At 37.7% G+C, this 23,268-nt stretch overlaps 1 protein-coding gene across 1 annotated transcript in view; it reads right to left on the reverse strand.

The window, feature by feature from the left end:
- LAMB3 (laminin subunit beta 3) overlaps nt 1-23,268 on the reverse strand; it is a 66,295-nt gene that overhangs the window by 11,513 nt on the left and 31,514 nt on the right. The window contains exons 10-19 of the mRNA XM_032218954.1: nt 20,533-20,596; nt 17,993-18,180; nt 15,957-16,077; nt 15,032-15,220; nt 13,366-13,521; nt 10,623-10,819; nt 9,154-9,265; nt 7,025-7,397; nt 5,739-5,899; nt 1,767-1,975 (exon numbers count right to left, since the gene is read on the reverse strand). Coding sequence (XP_032074845.1) covers nt 1,767-1,975; nt 5,739-5,899; nt 7,025-7,397; nt 9,154-9,265; nt 10,623-10,819; nt 13,366-13,521; nt 15,032-15,220; nt 15,957-16,077; nt 17,993-18,180; nt 20,533-20,596 — 1,770 coding nt within the window. The remainder of the gene's footprint in view (nt 1-1,766; nt 1,976-5,738; nt 5,900-7,024; nt 7,398-9,153; nt 9,266-10,622; nt 10,820-13,365; nt 13,522-15,031; nt 15,221-15,956; nt 16,078-17,992; nt 18,181-20,532; nt 20,597-23,268) is intronic.

The raw sequence follows: 23,268 nt of genomic DNA on the forward strand, positions 1-23,268 counted from the left end.
ATTTCACCTGGAAATTTCATACATTTCAACATATACATAGAGATCAATAATCCAAAATAAATATGGCTAGAATCAGTGAAGATATGCTCAGAACCTATTTGGTGTAATGATTAAGGCATCAGGCAAGAAACTGGGAGACTGTGGGTTGTAGTGTCACTTTAGACCCAACCCCAGCTGGGTAACTTTTGACTAGTCACTTTCTCTCAGCTGTAGGAAGGAACCCATGGCAAACCAGTTTTCAAAAATCTTGCCAAGAAAACTGCAGAAACTGGAGAAACTTCTCCAGATGTTCAACAGGAGTCAAAACATGGCTTGAAGGCACAAATACTTATGCTTAGGTACCTGTCAAGGTCATGGCAACCAAGAGGTTCAATTCTAGCCTAAATATGCTTCAGAATCCATTCAGAATCAAGTTGTTTCTGAGGACTACATATGTGACTTACATTTCATCCTCTCCAGCAGAATCATAACAAGGGTCAGGGGGAACAAATAAAATTCCTTACTACTGCTGTCTATTGAAGGAGTGTGACTATGCTGCAGATAAAATGTAGTCTTCCAGAACCATATTACTAAATGGCTTGAATGTTCTGCAAAATGTATACAGAATCTAAGTAATGCTTTTTCTCCACAGATTTCCAGTGCAGAACAAATTCAAAGCAGCAAGGACGTGTCTTAGAAAAGATATTTGAGTGTTGGTGGCTGGATGATATTAACATCAACATGTTATTCTGATTCTTCATTCATAACTAGTATTCATGATGCAAGTTTGATATGTCTTAAAGGACAATGCATTGGGCTTCTTTCCATATACATTCATATTCCTGTAATTACAACACATCTGTATTGGGGTTTGTGTGTGAGATGGGAAGAGAGGAAGGAAGGGAGAGGGGGGAGGAAGGGAGAGGGAGGGAGAGAGAGAGAAAGATAGATATGGAATCTGTAAATCTAAAACTGGTTTCCACTGTTAATATCCCTTATTTATTATGATATTTTGGATTTTCTACTTTTTTCCCTTCAGGTATAAAGTAATTACAGATTGCATACTTCTGGAAGAACAAGTGTCCCTGGAGAACAAAAGCTTCTTTATTTTTAAAATACAAGCCTTGGTTTAACTGTACAAACATATTCACTGGGTCTGAGAAAAAAATAATAACTAATTCATGAATCTTTCTTCTTCTACACTAGCATTGCTTCTAACCAATTCCAACCAATTGTATAACATGTATAAGGTAAAGGTGCATGCATACTAGGCATTTCCGGCTCTAGGGACAGTGCTCATCTCCATTTCAAAGCCGAAGAGCCAGCACTGTCCGAACACATCTCCATGGTCATGTGGCCAGCATGACTCAATTCTGGAGGCACAGGAAGCACTGTTAACTTCCCATCAAAGGTGGTTCCTATTTTTCTACTTGCATTTTTTACTTGCTTTCAAACTGCTAGGTTGGCAGAAGCTGGGACAAGTAACAGGAGCTCACTCCGTTATGCGGCACTAGAGATTCAAACCACTGAACTGCCGACCTTCTGACTGACAACCTCAGCATCTAAGCCACTGAACCACTGCGTCCCTATATGTGTTTGTGCATATGTGTGTGTGTGTGTGTGTGTGTTTGTGTGTGTGTGTGTGTGTGTGCGTGTGTGTTTGTATATTTATATTTAACATATATGTATACATATAAATGCAGGTAAATGGGTTTAAACAGAATCTATAATTCGGTCTCAGTTTTGTCATTTGTACAAATAGATCTGCTTTAGAACATTAGCTTTACCTTATTAATGACTGGAGTCAAGTTGGGTGCAACAGCCATTTTATTCTGCAGTAGTTCAAATCCTGAATCAGGGTCTAGAAGACGACTTTCGAGCTCCTCGGCATTTCTCCTCTTTTCTAGAGACTCAGCGAGCAGTACAGAAGAACCAGCTATGCGTGCACTGGCATTGGAGGATGTGACATGTGCAGACCTGATAGTTTTGAATGCCCCTGTGGAAATAAAGGGAAATGTAGTGGGAATTGATAGTAATTCAAAATCCCCCTTTTCCCCTTTAAACATTGAGTACTGAATTTTACTTTTAAAAGTCACATTACAGAAGAAAGGAAGCAAAACAGCTTCATAAACCTGAACTGACCAGTTACCTAGTTGAATAATCTTGCTCTTGACGAGAATACTAAAGAAGAATTACCACCCATCTTTTCAAGAGGGCTTTAATAACAACAACAACAGAGCTATAAAAATCCAAGAAGATATTTTCTTCATTATATCTTTTCCAAGCCAAAGAAAATGTTACCCATTTTCTTGGGAATCCTATCAGTCTTCACAAAAAGAAACAAAAACAGAATGCCCAGAGTCATTTTTAGAACAGAATTGTATAAACCTTGAAATACTGATTAACTAGATGAAAGCAAAGGGTTTGTGTCTCACAAGCATTGTCATGACAGCCAAGCAAATATGTCCCATAAACTAGGGGGGGGGGGAGACTTAACAGGAATTAGTCTTCTGAATGTAGGATTTTTTTTCTCCTCTAAAATGTAACACAAGATAATTGTAAAAGTATTCATTTGCCCACTTCTGAAGGGTAAAATCTCCAGAAAACAGAAATGCTTTATAAGAACAAAGTTAATTAAATTTGTAATAAAATGCTTCTTCAGCAAACCCAAGTATGTGAAAGTTTGAAAAGGAATAGTGCTCTATAACTGCTAGGACATCAATTTTGCATCTTCGTACCAACTACAGAGTAACTATTAAGTTGTGATAAACTCAGTCCAGAGAGGAAAGGGCTGATATCCAGAAAAGGATTCCTTAAGCCAGATTCATTTCTGTTTGTTTAGGAATATCTGTCAAACAGCTTAAGATTGCTGTGCAGAAAAAAAAACCTTCAGTAAAAACAACAAAAAAAATTCTATGGCTATTGAGTCACCATATCCATAAAAAGGCATGTATCATGAAGTGGCAGCACTGTTTTTCTCAGCTTCATCCCACAGACACTTCAGGGAAAGCCATAGCAACAAGGCATATAGAATTAAAATTAAAATGAATTACTTTTACTTCCCTAGTATCATACAGCATGTTCATGTGTGATCCTAAGGGCACCTCTGAGCTTCTATCATGTCATAAATGAATTCAAATGTGAATTCAAGGCAGCAGAACTCAGACTACAGGGAGTAGGGAGGGGATGAGCAAATTATGCTGTTTTATACATTAGTTTTCTTTAAACTATATATGACATTTTTTTTTAAGTGAAGATGGCACAATTAAAAACTTGTTCTTGGGGTATATAAGCAACTGTCCAACTTGTTGTTGTGATGAGATGATATACCACATGAACTAGACAATCTGGTGACCAGGTTTTAATAATACATAACTAGAGTAACATACCATGAGTATGCACTACTAAATGTTTCTTGAGGACAGGGAAACACAATATTGTCTACCCACCACCAGCTTACTGGGAAAGCAATCTATATATGTCACTGATTTCAATGCATCAAAACTATTTTTTTCAACTTATGCTGGGTTAGGTGTTGATGTGAAGTTCACCTGTTGTGCTTTATTTCATGATAGATAAATGCCTCCATTCCAAGTGACAACTGTTAATTGTGGCTGAAACTCCCTACTGTCTACCACTACCAGTTGCTTTCTTCTAGTCTGGGTTTCCATACTAGGGAAATTCTGCACCTTCCTTCTTTAACCAGTTTACAAGTAGACAATGAAAGGTTTGGCTTTTTTAAAAAAAACTTTTTTTTTAAGAACTTCACTGATTAAAGAATAAACCGATTAAATTGACAAGAGTTCTATCAGTTTTCCCTTATAATCCTTCCTTCCTTCTTTCCTTTCCTTCCTGTTTTCCTTTCTTCTTTCCTCCCTCCCTCCCACAGATGAAAGAGTGAAACAGTAGACCTTTCACCCTTCCTTCTGGTAAAATTACCAAGTTCTGCCAACTTCTTTTCCTATTCATGTGACAGGAAAAAAATGATAAAATGGTAGTGCATTACTTCTTTTTTTTTTTTTACTGATACATCAGTGGATGCATCGTATGGAAGGAGTTAAATATGAGTGGGATTGATACATAAGATCAGGGTTAGGGTTAGTTTTAGAGTCTATAGCAGTGATAAAATTCAAATTTTTCTCTACCGTTTTTGTGGGCATGGCATGGTAGGCATGGCTTAATGGATGTGGCTTGGTGGTCATGGCTTGGTGGTCATGTGACCAGGTGGGCATGGCTACACAACTGACTCACACACAACATAAAAGCTGCTGGACTTCCCAAAAATGGCCCCTGAAACAAGCAGGAACCTTACAGACAATCAGGCACAGCTGATTATCGCACAGCTGATTTTTTAACCTTTTAAAGCATTTTTTAACTACCAGTTTCGGCGAATAGGTAGTAAAAAAATAATTTAAAAAAGTTAAAAAAAGTTCTGACAGCACAGCTGATTGTCACACAGCTGATCATTGGAACTTTTAAAAAAACTTTTTAAGCATTATTTTACTACTAGTTTGAGCGAATAGGTAGTAAAAATGCTTTTAAAAAGTAAAAAAAAATGTTCCCACAATTGCACAGCACAGAAGATCGTTGCAACTTGTTTTTACTTTTTAAACCATTTTTTTTTACTACTGGATCAGGTGAACAATAGCATTTTTTACAACCAGTTTGGGAAAACTGGCCCAAATCGGTAGCATTTCACCCCTGGTCCATAGAAACTACATGTCTTCAAAGAGCCAGGCATGGAAAAGAAAGAAATTGCTGCTTGTTTCCCAGAATGGATGGAAGGGCTAAAGGGGAAGGGGGATTCATAAATCAGGAATTGTGGTAAATACATTTTGGATGTACTGTAATATTAATACATCACCATGACTAAAGCAAAGGGCGAAGCTAAAACATAAAAAGAGTTTTCTTAAACTGATTTTATTTCCATCAGTTTATTCCAAGGAGCCATGCCATTTTACATACAAAGACCAATTAAGAATGCAGTATAAACAAACACTTAAGGCACTACTATTTCTGTAGTGGCTACTTCAGGCTTTATCAATAGAGCCAGCAATTGGGGAAGAAGTTCATTATTTGTCCTACTATCATCCCTAGTCAATATATTATTTAGACTATTGAAGTCCTATATAACCCAGAAAAATTATATCCTATGGAAATAGTAGGATGAATGAAAATGTAATTAACAGTGATGCATGCTTTCTATCGTATCTAAAACTAAAAACAATATTGCTATTGAATCAGTTATTATTCAAAAGACAAGCAGAAAATGTATACAATGTAAAAAGGGCACATTTATCTGGTATAAGTAGAATTATTATATGTCCTTTATTATACAGGCAATCTTTTATTTCAGAAAGCTAGCCTTTAGATTTGTTTAATTTAATTATTTATTTTCTTGGTTTTGCTCATTAATTTTTGTAAAGCAAACTTATTAAAAACCATTTTTTTTCCTTATGGACTTTTTTTGGAGTTTGTCTTTTATTTTTTCCAAGAAAATATGGTAATTGTAGGTATAAGTTATTAATTCTTAGGCCTTCAATTGTTGAGATGTACTTTCACAGCAGACTCCCTCCCCCCTCCCCCCCAGAAAACTTGTGATATTTTAATTTAATATCGGAAGATGAATTTCTAAGACTTTTCTCACTCTTTCTGGTGAGACAACAACAATTTGAAGGGAGACATCCTCTGCATTTGCAATAGGAAAGATAGGTAATCAGATAGCAAAGTCATTGGCAATTGAAACTTGAGGGTTATACCTGAGAGATCTATGCTGCGGCTGGCTTCAAACTGGGCCTTCTTATTTTGGTATTGTTCAGTGATTAGATACAGGCTTTTATCAAGAGCATCCATATCTATGGACAGGGAAGAGACTTCATCCACAAGAAGTATTTCAGAGCTTAAACCTTCAATGGTCTGCCTGGAATTAATACAAGAAATATAATATTTATATACACATTTTTCTGTATTATTACCTCTCCCCTCTAATTGCTTCCCTCAAATATTAGGACAATCTAGTCACAGCAAAGGCAGCAATATCTTTCTGAAAGGCATGTAAAATAACGTTTATGAGGGCATGGCATCATGTAACATCTTTATCTCTCTGCTCTGGGGGCCTAAGGAAAGGTAGAGTGATAGACCACTCTGATAGCCTAGAATAACATGGACAGATAAAAGAAATCATTTTGTCATACAATCTGTAGCTGGAACTCATTCCCACAAGCTATAGTAACAGTCATCAATTCAGATAGCAGGAGTAGATAAATCCAGAAAGGATATGACTATCATTGTTTATCAATCATAATAGCTACTATATATTATCTCCAAAACCAAAGGCAGTTGCTAAGCAACATGAGGAGGGACCTATCACACAGTCATGGAGTTCTTGATTGGTCTGACAGATTAGAGAGACCTATCTTGCATTAAAGTTGGGAAAAGATGTAAACATAGGAAACAACAAAATTGCTGTTCAAAAGCTTTTGCATGTAAATAGACAAAGGCTAAAGTTGGCAGAAAATAAAGAAGCATTTTGTTCAGAATTATGCTCATTTAGAGAGCACTTAAGAAGTTCATTTATAAGCAGTGTTTTACAGTTCATAAACTCTGAAACAAATGAGTGTTATGTGATTTGTATTTTCATTTTTCATCGGAGGACCACAACACAATTTCCCTAACCATAACAAAGACAGTGCTTGTGAATTTGGGTTTGAATGGAATCAAGTAAACTCCTTTTAACAACCAAATGTTGAAACATTATTTTATGTATGTATGTATGTATGTATGTATGTATGTATGTATGTATGTATGTATATATGTGTGTGTGTGTGTGTGTTTTATTTGTGCAAAGGAAACAGTAAAAATATTGGGTTTCTGTCGTGATGGACTCTTGTGACGAGCCGATTGACAGATGATGGAAGCAGTTAGCTTCCTCCCATAATTGGGGCTTACCAGGGGTTGTGACACTAAATATATATATATATATATTGGGGGGGGGGTCGTCACTCCTTCTTTGGTGCTGGCAAATCTAAAGAAAAAGCAAGCTTACCTTATTGTAGCAATGGCATTGGCCACCTGCTCCAGTCCCTGCTCAGTAATGAGGGGATTGTCCAACATCTGTTGAATGTGCTGCATTTTTCTTTCCATTTCTAAAAGGCGGGTACTGTAGCCAGAGGTCATTGTCCCTCCTTGCAAGTGCTGTGTTGAATTTTTCAAGGAGGCCTGACGTAAGCCAAACCTTTGAATATCATCATCATAGGCTTGGAAACAAGGATGGCAGGCGTCACACTGGTGATAGTTGCCACAGTAGCCCCGTTGACACTGGTTACACTGGGGTCCTGCGAACCCAGAGCGGCAAAGGCAGCTACCAGTCAGTTTGTTACAGCCCATTACCTCTGTGCCTTGGAAATTGCAGTCACAATCTATAAAGACAGCCCCCCCAAAAACAACCAACAATTACTTAGAGGTTTCTTCTCATATATTGCCTTCAACCTTCAGTAGATTCATTCATCATTATCATTAGCATCATCACCATCTAAGCCGGCCAGGTCATTTAACATCTGAGAGCATTTTGTAGGAGCAAGCTGAGAGCAAGCTAATCCACAAAAACATATTTTTATCAGGAGACAAACCAATGACGTTATTATCTATCTACAAAGAGCTATGGAAATATTCAGCCAAGCAAATATTCAGAAACATAAACAAAAGGGGGAGAAGCATTCTTGAAGCTCTGGAAAGAGAAATATTATTGAGAAGAGAATCAGGCTATTCCTTTCTTCCTAACTCCCTGGGATATGTGAGGGAGAGAAAGAAAACCACAACCGCTTTCAAGATTTTGTTGCTATAGCCTATCTTAATAAAACAGAGTTCTAGTCAGTTTCTAGTCTACTTTACTGGGATGTTTCTACCCACCTGTGTAGCCTCCAGATTGCTCCCTATCAGATTAGATCTCCCGTCCCCCCCCCTTTTTTTTTTTGCAGGGCATACTTTTTGAACACTCTGTGAAATATTTAAAATGAACCTTCAGTTTTTCCCATCGGAATGGCTAGGGGGCTATTACTAAAAATTAAAATGATACTGGAGATTGGTACTATATAATAAGTGTATTATTTACTGTATCATAAGTGTATAATAAGTATATTGTTTACATTATGATATATGATATGATATGATTAAAGATGTAAGAAATTAAGTTAGGTGGGATAGTTTTTAATCTGTGGGCTGTCAAACTCCTGAATGAAAAATACAACATAGTACAATTGACTACAACAACAACATAGTACAACTGACTTGTAGGGCCATGTGATGTGCAATAAGTTTACATGGTGCAATAGGACTGGGTGTTTGTTAGTAGGATTCACTGGGCTAGGGATTTTTTTTGTCTTTCACTGTGAGTTGTATTGTGTTGGGGGGTTGCACAAAGGGAGGCTCAGCCAATTTCATTGTACACATGTTGTATTCTGACAATAAAGGTTTGAATTGAATTGAATTGGATAGAGAACTAGAATCCAATAAAGGAAGTAACTACAGGCATATTTCATTCCTATAAGTATTATATTGTCTATTCCAAAAAATAGGGATTATGCAGAAAAAGAGACTAAATGCTAAAATTTATTATCCATAAAATATGAACATATCTATCTTTCTAAGTGTTAAATTCACTTTACAGTTAAATTCACATTACAGAGAAGGAAATCCTTCTAAACAGGAAGAAAGGAAGCAGAAGTCAAAAATACTACTTGGAGGTGTGTGTGTGTGTGTGTGTGTGTGTGTGTGTGTGTGTTTTCAAGTTGACCAACTTCGAAAAATCCTCTCTGGACAGCTTACAGTACTTTAAAAATTTGCACAATTTAAAATAATAGGACTGACTGGATAAAAATACATGATAACTCTCCCCTATACATGATATTTTAAGGGTGTTTTCTCATTTCATATCCAAACTAGAATAGATAAACTTGTTATTAAATGTTTACTAAATTTCCATCATATGGAATACTAAGAAAATAATATATAAGCTAAACAAGTAGGAGGAAGTCAGAAGGAAAGGAAATGGTTACAAATCTCTGATAAGAATTAGAGCAGAAACAGATGTCAACAGAAAAATCCTAATGTTGAGGACAGATGGTTAGCAATAAGATATACAGAAGTCTCCAAGCAGATATGCCCAACTTTCCATACCTCTACATCCAGTCCTAAAATTTCCAAATGTCTGGTGTGGACATTCTTGTACTTCAACAGCAGAGCACGTCAGTCCACCATAGCCTTCCCTGCATGGACATTGCCCTGTAAACTACAAAGAAAAACAGAAATGTCACTGAGGAACTACAAAGCTTTGTCCAATAATCTGGAGAACAGAATAGGCCACGGGAGGCTTGAAAGGTAGAGATCAAGCTGTGACACAGAAGAAAGTAGGCTCTTCTGGTGGGTAAAGTCTTGTTCCAAGCCTAGTGTTGGCTTTGGAACAAGAGGCATCTGCAGCTAAATCCTTGCTTGGTTTTAAAGTTTAGTCATCACAACAATCTAGATCTTTCAGATTAATTTAGATTTTGTCAACTGGATATTGAAGTAGGATTGCTGATTTAAGAATTAGCCAGTCCAGTCTTTGGAAGCCAGTCCTCCTGAGAATTACAATTCCACTACACTTGAAAGGCAGTAGAAGATCTAAATGTTAAGTGGCTCCTAAGCTTTAAATGGCTCCCAAGTTCCAGGTGCGTTATTCAAAGCCTGTTCAAGCACAATTCTTCCAACTAGGAACGTCAGTAACATAACCTAAAGCAAAGCTGCCATTTGAGGTACAGAGCTGCAGATGGCACCAGCAGTTCTTCCATGGTTTTTCTCAAGGACGAAAAAAAAAACAGAAGCAATCTCGTTTGAATGCTCCTAGAAACTCCTAGAAACAGAACAAATGCATGTGTGGTGATTTTAAATCTGTCTTTTCTTTTTATTATCTTTTCTTCTTTTTTTTTGTAAGCCACCCAGAGTCCTTCAGGATTGGGCGGCCTATAAATTATATTAATAAATAAATAAATAATAAATAAACGTATCAAGCCCCTAAGACTGGCAGGAAATAAGAAACACTTGATTTCTGGAATGATCTTTATTCTAGTAATAGTATCAGATTGAGGAGACACAGAACCTTGAAGGCCTATCCAGATCTACTCATACCTAGCATTCTTAGGCTCTTTCTCACACTTTTCATTCCCCAGAACTGAGGACTCGTCTCTGTAATACTTTGCTCCTTTCTTTATGTTCCCAAGGTTGTTAGACATTCCATCACTCTCTCATAAACAATAAAGTTTAAGAAAAGATGTTCTAAGATGTCAGGCTTCTAGTTGGGAAGCTATTCTATTTCCCACCCCTCAATGGAACAACTGTGCTAAAGACAAAGAATGAAAGATAGTATGGGAAAACCTCAAAGGAGTGCTCCTTTCACATTTCTTCCTGTGAATTTTATGTGGATGAGACTGGACGATTCAGCATCATCTAGAAGCTTCTGTAGCAGAACAAAACAGTGTCTTCCTCTCAGGAACAGACTGTTGAGTGCCCTGCTCATGGAGCTGTGAATTGCGATGGTTTCATATTCCTCTCTGCCTTCCCACCCTCAAGAATTGAAAGCAGTTGCTCTCTTTCTTCTTTGCAGTGCCTACCTTGTTGCACTGAAGGCTGAGTGAATTCTGAGGGTGGCAGTTGCAAGGCCAGCAGCCCTCCCCACTTGCAATTTTCCAGTGATTCACAGCACACTCATCACACTTCTCTCCTGCCACATTAGGAAGGCAGAAACAGCGTCCAGTTTCATCATCACAGGGTACATTTCTGCGACTGCCCAACATGTTGCAGGCACACTCTGAAAAACAAAATAGAGCCAGCTGCCTTGTTAGAACTGCTGGAAGGAAGAAGGGGAAGTATCAAGGCTTTTTGACACTCAATAGCATCAGACTGAGGAGACAAAATTATAGAGTACACCAGTCAAAGGTGGCAAAAGAGGTCTCAGGCTGCCTTCCCCTACTTGATTGCTCCATGCACTGAATTTGTGAAATTCATTGCTATACCATAGTTATTTCTATGAATTTAGATGCCTTTTGGAAAGGGATTAGAACAGTTTGATGGAGGAATAAAATGCTGTGCAGTTCTTCCAGGAAATAAATTAGGAACATTGACTCCAGGATCCCCTTTTCCCCAGCTACATTATTTCTTGCTTCAGCTCACCTATAAAATATGGAGTTGAGCAAAAGAAACAACCAGAATAGTTACATCTACTTCTGGAGCTTCAATCTGAGGGGAGCAGGAACCTGCACTGCAGGTTGAAGACAACCATTATAAAACACAAATACTGAAATCTCCAATCCAAGAATTATAAATGTTGGTATCTGGAGTATAGTTTCAAACTAAGAGTATGAAGGATGTTTGCATGCATGCTCTACTAACCAGTTACTGTATTATGACATTTAGACAGAAACTTGGTATAAATTCTATTTTTTTTTCTTTTTCTTAGATTAATAAGGTAGATAGGAAGCCAGGCTTTTAGGAAGAAAAAAAATTTCTGGGATTTTATGTTATTGTTTATCTTATTCAATTTAACAGTTGCTTACTGCCATCTCTTGGGGAGTAACTGAAGAATGGAATTATTGTTCACATATGGCTATTGCTTGTCACTTGACTGAAGTTCAAATCAAAACAATATTTGCACAAGAGATTGATGCTCCTTGAATGAGAGTCATTCTAAAATTTGAATGTAAGAAGTGAGATTAGTTTAGCAAGCTGAAGCTCATCTTAAAACATATCCAAGTTCTCACTATTGAAACCTGGCAAAGAAACATCTGGATCTGCAAATATGAATGTAAGTAAAATTGACAATTTTGAAATTTTAAAAGACGAAACCACTTCAAGGTTAGATTTAATGTCTATTGCAAATCTAAGGTGGTGAAGCTATGGCCTGATTAGCACATTTCTTCATGAGTTGTTTATTAAGTGCGTTAAAATTGTTTGAGTTCATATAACATAGAAAGCTACAAACCATTATTTACAAATGTCTATGAAAATTCTCAATCATACAGGTCATGGCTGTCCTAAAGGTTTTTCAAAAGGCAGCTGGACTTTCTTGGTTTTTTTCCTTGAAAATATTTCGCTTCTCATCCAAGGAAGCTTCTTCAGTTCTGATTGAATCTCGCTTTGGATTAGGAGTGAAAAAACCAAGAAAGTCCAGTTGCCTTTTGAAAAGCACCTTTGGAACATTATTTACAAACAAGGAATTTATATTAGCCATCTATGCACAACAAAGCTGAGCAAGACATTCCCCGCCTCTGTCTACTTATCTCAACTCCATGCATTGGCAGGTTCTACTGGAGATATTGATCTGACTCCCTCCAGGTATTTACAGTCCTCTCAGCCACTTGCAAAGGTGATTGGAAGGTTGGTTCCACTTTTCTCCCTTTTTCTTGGATGACTTTTGTTTGTTTGCCTGCCTCTCTCTCTCTCTCTCTCTCTCTCTCTCTCTCTCTCTCTCTCTCTCTCTCTCTCTCTCTCTCCCTCCCTCCCTCCCTCCCTCCCTCCCTCTCTCTTTCTCTCTGTGTGTGTGTTCATGTTCTAAGGTGCAGTTGTAGTTATTAACCAATAACTATCTGTGCCTTTTCCTCTTTCTTTTTCTTTTCACAATCTTATTAAGCATGCTGGTTTAGTGTAAAGTTCCAATTTAATCATTTGAACTGGTTATGTGAAAAAATAAGTCATCTTTTCTTGAAGTGGGCTTCAGTGTCCACAGTTCCTTCTATATTTATCATATAATTGCAAACTCATTAAGGGAGTACACACAATCTCATAAGCAAAATTTAATTTTCTAATCTCGCCTATTTTAACTTTCTAAACTGCCAATGAGCTAAAAATAACTGAAAATATAGAAAAGGGAAATCAAAAGGGTCAATTTCTCCCCAATAAAGAACTGTACTTTTTAAAATATACAGAACATTCTATAAGGAATGTGTCTGTATTTTATCTAATGCTGGAAACAAATCCAAATCACTCTAGATTTTAACATTAATAAATAGAAGACTCAACAACTTCCTTTTGTCAGTAATTCATAGGATAACCTAAACCTTACATGCCTCCTGATATCTCCTGGGGTACTATATCTTAAAATTTGAACCATGAAATTATTTTCCTTCTGTTCCTAATGAAAAGATTTATAAGTCTTAAAGCTTTCTCCACATACTGTACATTTGTAACACACAAGTGATCAGTATTATACTATTTATATCATATGCTGAGGATAAGGCCAGCATCTTGGCAAAATGTGGATGTATTGGTTTGTCATGTCTTCTAATGCCACCCCATGAAATGATTCAAGTCATTTAGATTGCAATAAATCCTCTTGATCTATTTCAGGCTTCAACCTACCTCTGCAACCTTTGGGGTTAGAGTTGGTCAACTGAGTAAATCCAGGTTTGCAAAGATGACAACGGTCTCCTTGCACATTGTCCTTACAGACGCAACGACCATTTATGCGATCACAGCTAGAATCAGGAACGGTGCCATCTGGATCACACTCACAAGCTGAAAAGAAAGAAGTTAAAACTATAACTTTTTTTAGAAATTGCAGCCCTATCATTGAAACAACATCAAACTAAAGAACAGTTTGGAATTTTATACGGAAATTTATTATTCTCTTAATTTATCCCTTTGTTGTTTTACTTGCCCTTCTAAGGTGTAAATGTGACTGCATATTCTTGTATTTTTTTTTTAAAAAAAACCCAACTCTGATATGGAACATGTTCAAGCTTTACAGACCAAAACATAGACAATAATAATGAATTGAAATAGAGCCAAAGATGTTTCACTTATCATTGATAAAGATTTACTGATATTATAATATGCATTCCAGAGTGCAGTAGTGTTACTCTTTGTGTATCTTCTAGAATAAAAAATAGAGTTGGAAGGGACCCTGGAGGTCTTCTAGTCCAACCCCCTGCTTTGGCAGGAAACCCTAAACCACTTCAGACAAATGGTTATCTAATCTCTTCTTTAAAACTTCTAATCTTAATTTTTAAAAAACTAACAAAGGAAGCAAAGTAGGCAGGTGACCAATGGCAAAATGGATTATGATCCTGAGCCCATCTAGATCCGTAATAAAAGCAGGACTGAGTTGGCAACAGAAAATACATTTTATTACACATTTCCCTTTTTGGGGAGAATTAGCCAATTAGCAGTAATGCTGGTGATTCACACTCCTCTTGCCTGATGTGTTTCCACTCCATTCTGCAACTATTCTTAGTTACTGTTAAGAACAACCAGTAGTGATCTATATGATAGTGATTTAAAATTGGCACATACTGTTGGAGTGGAAACAGCATATGAATAAATAAATAAATGGGATTCACAAGTTAGTCAGTGGACAGTAACTACATTTGGTTTCCTCTCTCTTTTATTGTAATTGGTGCACCACATTTCTCAAATTAGGCCAGGATATTTTTGAATTCATTTTGTTTTGCAATAGAATTTTTTTAGCAAGGAGCTGAATTGGAGCAAAAGGAAACTAATACTTTTCTATTATGCAACCAACAAAGCAGGATACTAAAAGTGAAAAATAAAAACAAAATTTCCCCCTAAAAAACCTTATCAACAATTAAACTAACCTAAAATTTGTTCTAAAGAAGAAAGGTGAAAGAAAAAGAAACAGGAATATATAGAAGGAATCTTGACTGTATTTATTTTTCAGGCTTAATTCAGTTCAAATCATCCTTATTTCCTAAGAAAATCTGAAAACTGTCTTCAGAAAGAAGCAATTAGTGGGTTCTCATCACAAATTCAATATATTATCAGCAACCTTCAGTATTCAGGTTTCTACAGAGTTACTTAAGAGGAAAAAAAATCACTTTGCCAAGAACTTCCTAGAATTTTATATTTCTATTTCCTTTGCCATTCTTTTGCTTGTTTGCTTTGAATAATTAAATAAGAACTTATAAAGCAACAAAAAAGTAAGTGGTTTTTTTTGAAGGTTTTATCAATAAAACATATTCTGGGGAAATGTGTTATGAAATTGAAAGAAGGCTTAAGTATCACTTACGGAGACAGACCTCTGGATGGCCAAGATCAAACCGCCGGTTACGAAAGAAGTTTATTTTGCACAATTCACAGTTCCCCCCTTCTGTGTTGTGCTGGCAATCTTCACATACACCCCCACTCTTTCCCCCATTTGCTTGATATACACTTTGGTCAAAATGGCATTTGTGGGAATGTCCATTACAATTGCATCCTAAAAGAGAAAAGAAAGTAACAACTCATGTGATGCTGAATAAAAAGAATAGTGTTTTTAACTTTTCAATTTTACCACTAGATGGCGCTTTGGTCTCTTTATCAATAATAGAAGCTAAAAAAAAACCTATCAGAGAAAAATCTATGTATTAGGGTTATTAGATCTAGGCTACAGATATCTGGATCACACAAGATTGAAGCCCATATACAGAAATCTCTGTTGCCATCTTATGCTTATCTAGAATGTTGCAGCTAAATATAATAACCCTACAATAAATACATTTATTAAAATATCTATAACTTTACATACATTCACATGTTTTAATCCTTGGTACCAATTTTTGGTGATTTTTTTAAAGCACCTAACTTGAATTTGTGTTTCTACTGAACTAACAGGTGCATTTTGTTCATTTCTAACTTTTACCCATTCATTCCTTTTTCAATAATCACTGAGGAAATATATATTGTAATTAATGTAACTACTCTAATAGGTTTTCTGAACATATTTTTCTAATATATCTCAGCATTCTGAAAGTTTTAAATGTTGGTTATATCTATGTTCAGTTATCTTTTCCTGATCTTCCCTTTTTCTGATTCTGTAAATCATACAAGTAATACTTGCAAAGTTTTCTGAAATTATAACGTGTGCCAATATATTTAGGAATACTAAATATCTTTATTTTTGGAAAGCTTTATTAAATAAATATTTTCCTGGGAAATCAGATAGGCATACATACTATGACATTCATTAGGATTATCATCTTCAGCAGGTTTCCATGGCTGATCATTGTAAAAAGATGCACAGTGATCACAGTTTGGCCCAGCAGTATTGTGTTGGCATATACAACGCCCATGGACCTAGAATGTAAAGAAAACCTGGTTTTAATAGAATGACAGCTGCTGCTGTTGCCCTGTAGTTGTTTCTCACAGTCATTTCTTCCTTACATTGTGTCTCTTTCAGCCTAATTTGGCAGAGAACAAGTTCCATTTTGGCTTGTTTGCAAGATTACTTTCCAGCTCTGCCTATGCTACTACAAAGAGATTTTTGTGTAAGTCAGATGCTGTTTCTCACAGTTCATATTTATCTCTGAATGCCAAACTATTTAGCCCTAGAAGGCATTGTTACCAAGCCTAGTTCATACTTGACGAGGAAAACACAAAATATGCACTCCCCTCAGCAGTGCAGATTCAAAAAGCTACTAAATGAAGGGGAATTTTGAGGTTCTTCCAGTAAGAAGCCTACCATCTTGTCTTGCTAATGTTCCTTCTGTCCTTCTGACCATAATGTGAAATGGCGGAAAGAAAGAAAAAGGAGGATACGAACAAGATAACCACTAATTATATAGAGATCTTTTAGTAGGGGAGCCTTTGCAGATATCTACAACTACTCAGATTCCTTCCAACTTTCTTTTCTGCTTCTGACCTTTACCAATTTGATGCAAGACTAAACTATAAAGATTTTTGTCAGTGTTAAAGCCAGAATGTCAGCAGCAGCTGCAAACCAGTAAGAAGGAACGGGCAGATCAGGGGGGTGGTCCCAACCCCCCCTTTAATTTTTCCTTACAATACTAACACACTTTGGTAAGCTTAAAGTTTGCCCACCTTGATGCTCTTTGGAGCATTTCCAACCTGGCTGGAAATTGAATTCTCCTCATCTCTTGCCCCAAACCATAAACACTGAGTATAAGAAACTGCTATTGAGTGAAGGGTAAAGAAAGCAGGTAAGTCTCTTCCCTGCAGGTACCAGTTTCCGATTTCCTGTCTTTTCTAGATGTCTGTGTTCAACTGTATAATAAATTAAATTTTAAACAAGCACTTGAACTTTTGTCTAAACCCTGACACCAGGAAAGTCAAGGCAGAAGTCCAGCTAAACTGGTGGGCACAAAGCTTTAAGACAGTCAGAAATTCATTCTGAATCAGACTAACTCCTACACTGGGCTAAACTGTTTTTGAAATCAATCTTAAAACATATAGACAGAAAAAAAAACTATCCCCTCTGACAATTTGACACTGCACAGTCCAGGGAATTCTCTCTGCTTTTCAAAAACACAAAGTATTTCTAGCACATTAGTGCACACCTGCAGAAACTTGTAGAACCATATCTGTCACTAAAGAGATCGGATTGCAGCACAGACTCACTAAAATGAAATGAGAACCCAGAAAGTTATACAGACCAACAATGGATGAATGACTGGAAAAACTGATGGAATTAACATAGATGGCTAAATTGCCTGCTCTAATAAAAGAAAAGAATATATTTTGTTTCTGCTTGGAAACCACTTCGGGATGTTGTGCTTTAGATTTGGGGCGGGGCGGGGGGGGGAATGAAACTTTGACCTTGAGTTTTGCTGATTAGTTAAGTTTGTTGTTATGGCTAATACACATTAAGTATGTGAAAGTAAAAAGTTGAGACAATGTTATTATTTTACACTATTGTACTAAAAAAAAGTCAATGTCCCAAAGGTGCTTTTTTTTCAAAAGGCAACTGGAGTTTCTGGTTTTTCTTTGAAGATGTTTTGCTTCTCATCCAAGAAGCTTCTTCAGCTCTCAGAAGTCAATACTTTTCTTTCTTTTTCTCCTTCACCATACATTTCTCTCTTTCCCCTTTCCCTCCCCCCATTTTCCCATTATTTTCATATTCATTTGTATTTTATACTATGATGAGTTTAATAAAATTATTTCAAAAAAACAAAGCCTTTTCTCTCCCTCTCTCCCCCCCTCTCCCCCTCTCTCCCTCTCTCTCTCTCCCTCCCTCCCTCCCTCTCTCACTCACCATAGCCCTGGGCTCTCCAGAAGAGGCATCAGGGGCAGCACAGCGATCTGCATGCCCATGGCAGAAACAGCTGCCTTGAACTTGCATCTCATTTAAGGCATAGAAAGCACTGGGTAAGCGGTATCCCTGATGTGGAAAATGGGTCAGCTGTGTGAAGTTGATTCTCAGGTTGGTGAATTCAGCCAAATCTATTTCGGATGAAAAAGGGAGAAAAAAATAGAATGCTGGCACAAGTAGCAAAATGAAACCCAGGTTCTTTAGCTGTGTCATCAATGACCATAGGGACAGGGGCAGCCAGGTTAGTATTATTTGTGGAACAATTCTTGGGAGAAAGAATGGGATCACTTTTGAATCTCAACAGGCACGTATGCAAACATGTATGTACGTATGCATGTATGTAAGTGTGGTATACTTATATATCTCACACACAAAAATAAATATGGCACATATGCATGTATGTCCAAGCAACGCCCATGGCTCCAGTACAATATTGCTTCGAAGAAAAGCTTTTTCAAGGGTATTAAAGTAAGTTTAAAATAGCTGTTGGTATATTTATAATAGTATATAATACTGTGTGTGCCCAACATTCCTTATCTTAAATAGGCCCAATCCATGCACACAGCTATGCAGGAAATAGCTGGTGGTGCATATCACAGATTTTTTGTGTGTTTACAGAATGTGATGCAAAACACAATGCAACACCACATATTGATGCATTTTCCTCTTTTATTAAGACATCAAGCAGCATTTTTGGTTCTCACAATCTAGTTTTACAACTATAATTTAAAACTTGAAGATTGAATTCTTTTGCCTACTCCCTGATTCTTCTGTCTGTTTAGAAATTACCATATTTTTTGGAGTATAAGATGCACCTTTTCCCCCCAAAAAGAGGGTGAAAATCTGGGTCCGTCTTATACACTGAATGCAGCATTTTTGGCCTCCTGAAACCCCGCCCCCTTCACAAAGATCAACATGCAGAGGGTTTGGGAGGCCTGCAAAGTGCTCCTAGGGACTAGGGAGGGCGTTTTTGCTCATTTTTGTCTCCCTCCCCCCAGCCCCTCAGGAACACTTTGCAGGCCTCTCAAACTCTCTGCATATCCTGTTTTTCACAAAAAAATGAGGCATGTAGAGGGTTTGGGAGGTCTGCAGAGTGAAAAAAACTTTTTTTTTAAATTTACCTCTTCAAAATCTTGGTGCAACTTATATGCCGAAAAGTTTGGTAATCGCAACAGTGGTGTATCCAGCTGTGGATTATTTTTAACACCACCCGCATTCATTGCAAAAATCAGTAGGGATTAAGACTTCTAGTCCTGTCAGCTGAGTAATATTAAGCTAGCCACTATTCTCAGTCTTAGGAAGAAGGAGCTAGCAAGTCACTTCTAAAAAATGCTGCCAAGAAAACTGTTAAGAAACAATCACAAGGAGTCAAAATTAATTTGAAGATTTTTTTTTTCATCCATCATTGCTGTGCTACCACCGATCACCAACAGCCAATGGATACACAGTCAACAACAATTCGACTCCATACCAGTTGGTAACCACCTTGTGTCTTTGGCAGCCCATCCCTTATTGTTATATACTAGGGCCAAGCTGTCCCCCCCCCCCCAATGCCATTGAATCACAGTGTTTCAAGGCGTTTTAAAGACTTGTTTTTTTTTTACTGAAAATGTTTGCAAGTTGTGACATTAGCTTAATTTGTATGTACTGCATACCTCTCAAATCTAAACTACCTCTGTTTAGAAATAAGGGAAGAGCTAACATTCTCTCTTTTAGACTGACAGTGGCCTTTCTTTCTGTTTAGACAAATGTGGACATTGCTCAGTCCCCTTAGACTATTTGTGGGATTCACCCACAAACGTTGTTTATCAAAACTAATAAAAATTTTCACCAGATAACACAATCTAGATCCATCTTAGGTTGTCAGCCATCATACCTCTTCCCAGTTTTCCTACAGGGAAAAATCTTCTTAAAGGAAATCTAGTTAACTCTCCTACACTCAGATTCAATCTATTTACCCATAAAATTAAAAGAAAGTGTTTCCTTGGATGCTTGATTAGCTGCATAAGAGTCTTAGAGGAATGCACAAACTTCTGCAGGCTGTCATTGTGAATGCCCATTTGTTGGAAGGACAGGAAACACAAAAATACGAGAAAGCCAAACTGAAAACATGGTACTGCCATGTTTCAATCATAACTTCATTGGAATTCTTTTATCCAAATGTGTAAACAAAATATAACAATTTTACCCAGAAAATGTTAACTTCTAAAAATATAGGCAAGACTTTATCATACCTAATCTATTATTTTAGGCAATAATATTATATACAATATTTATTTCAATACATATTAAGTGATGCCTTACCACCTAACTGTGATCCCACCTTAAGAAGGTAGGGAAAAAATTGTATTCGTCTTAGGTACTACAGTTAAGGCATAAGCAATTTCAACACAACAACATAGCGTTCTGCTTCTTGTAATATTCCAATAAATCTCAAAGCCACCATTTGCCATATATCAAACCAAACTAACAAACAAACTCACTGTTAATCCGTTGGCTTTGAGATGTCATCATCCCTGATGCAAGGTCTACAGGGTTGAACTTAATCTTATAACGAAGACAGACAAATTATTAAAATCATAGATAGAATTCCACTATCCTGCTTTTATAAAAGTTATTAATGAGATGGTTATTATAGTTATTATCAAGTCATGATAAACTCTAATTCTAAACAATGGCAACTGATTGCAATTGGTCATATACGCTAATGTCAGTTATCCAATCAATCCTATTCGATGATCTCCCTTACCATTAAACAAACTAAAAAGTTTTTTACTTACTCATTATTTTAGCTTTACAAACCCTTGTTTCTATTCCTTAAGACAGTGGTTCCCAAACTTGGCAACTTTAAGACTTGTGGACTTCAACTCCCAAAATTCTCCAGCTAGCTCTTCTGGCTGGAGAACTCTGGGAGTTGAAGTCAACAAGTCTTAAATTTGCCAAGTTTGGGAACCACTGCCTTAAAAGCAGGGGTGGGTTTCAAAAATTTTTCGAACCTACTCTGTGGGCGTGGCCTCCTTTGTGGGAGTGGCTTGCTGCCCATGTGACTGGATGGGAGTGGCTTGCCACCCATGTGACCTGGTGGGAGTGGCCAAGACGATGTTACTAGATATTACTAATTACTAGATATTATTAATATTACTAGATCATTATTAATGCATAGATAACTGCGGGACATTACACACCCACCCACACCCACAAACTATGACAGTGCTAGGAAAACACCAAAAAAATAAAAATCCCCCCCCCCAAAAAAAAGACTGCCAATGAAACCAGTTTTTTTTCCTAAGCCTAAGAACAGGGAAGACAAAGTCATTGGAATAAAAACCATCAAGGCAACGTGGAAAATTATAAAGGACAGGCACTCACAGAACCATCAACTACCTCAGAATTACCTAAACAAGGAGTGTCAGCCTCTGCTTCACTGTTGCTTCGGCTGCCATGAAACGGGGAGGGAGGGCATGGAAGAGTTCTGGAATTCAAGCTTCTGCAGAGGGGTTTTTAAAAAGAAAACAGTCTTCTTGGGAGGGGGAATGGGCTGTGCTCCTGGTTTTGGGGATTCCCCCCCCCACCAAAGACCAGTTGCAAATCTCTCCAAATCCTTTTCAGGATTTTCTTTTTAAAAAATGCCTCTCTGCAGACGATCTTGAAAACCCCCACCCCATCTCTGCTTGCCTATAGCCTTGGAAGCTTCCACTGAGAAGCTTCTGCAGAGGGGTTTTTAAAAAGAAAACAGTCTTCTTGGGAGGGGGAATGGGCTGTGCTCCTGGTTTTGGGGATCCCCCCTCCCACCAAAGACCAGTTGCAAATCTCTCCAAATCCTTTTCAGGATTTTCTTTTTAAAAAATGCCTCTCTGCAGACGATCTTGAAAACCCCCACCCCATCTCTGCTTGGAAGCTTCCGCAACTTCACAGTAAAAGCAAGTAAGAATTTCTCTCTCGCTCGTGAGATTTTCTTTACTGTGCAAAGGCTTGCTTTAAAACTGCAGGCTCCCGGGGAGGGGGGCAGGGGAAAATGCTGCCCATATGTCCCCTTCCAAAGCAACCTTGCAGGTTTTCAAGATCATCCGGAGAGGCATTTTTTAAAAAGAAAAACCCTGCAGGCACCCAGCGACAGGGGCTAGGAGCTAGGAACCCGGAAGTTAATTACTTCCGGGTTCACTGACGAACCGGATCGCAAGAACCGGTGCGAACCGGTAGGAACCCACCCCTGCTTAAAAGAGAGTTATGATCACAATTGGGACTGGAATCTTAGTTGCTGAATGAACAATCATTAAGTGAGATGTCACAATCCTGACATTCTGACATTCCTAGTTGTGATCAGTGAGGAAGAATTGCACATCGTTATGTGGATGGAATCCCAGGTAAGGAGTATTAAGGTGCCTCATAGGGGTGAGTGAGGTGCTGGAAGCTCCAGCACAGGCTGTCTGCAAGTTGGGATCCTGCTGCAAACCAAAGCTACCCCTGGAAGACTCAGCTGCCCATCCAGCCCAATAATGTGGCAGAAAAGACATGGCCTGAGATACCTTAGCTGCCTGCCCAGCCCACCAGCACAGTGCAAAATTGTGTCCCATTCACCTTCATCCATTTTTCCCCCAATTCTCAGGAACAAGCACCATTCTCCACGCCATCCCACAGTTGTTCTCCAGGCCAGCATCTGATTCTCATTATCATAAGAAGCCTCATTCTGCAAATTGCATGGCTTGTAAAATGAATGGCACGAGCGATTTGCAGAAAGCGGCTTCCAAACAGTCACAAGATTCATAGAACATAGAATAATAGAGTTAGAAGGGACTTGGAGATCTTCTAGTCCAACCCTCTGCTCAAGTAGGAGACCTTATACCATTCCAGACAAGTGGCTGTCCAGTATTTTTTTAAAAAAAACTTCAAGTGATGGAGCACCCACAACTTCTGGAGGCAAGCTATTCCATAGGTTTATTGCCCTCACTCTTAGGAAACTTCTCCTTAGTTCTAGGTTGTTTCTCACTCTGATTAGAATAACAAAACTACACCCCTGGATAAGGAAAAGCAATTCCTTTCATAGGGCAAGAATGAGACCTGCTTGATGGCTGTTTTCAAACTGAATAAATTAACTGAAAATCTAGAGGCAATACTTCTGGATGGTTGCCCCAAGACTGTGAACCAGTTATTCCTCATGGTTTTGTTACAGTTTTAATTGCATGGTTCTTCTCAACTGCCTGGAGTTTGATGCAGCAGTA

Source organism: Thamnophis elegans, chromosome 5 (genome assembly GCF_009769535.1).
Source record: "Thamnophis elegans isolate rThaEle1 chromosome 5, rThaEle1.pri, whole genome shotgun sequence".
In the NCBI taxonomy this organism is placed as follows: domain Eukaryota; kingdom Metazoa; phylum Chordata; class Lepidosauria; order Squamata; family Colubridae; genus Thamnophis; species Thamnophis elegans.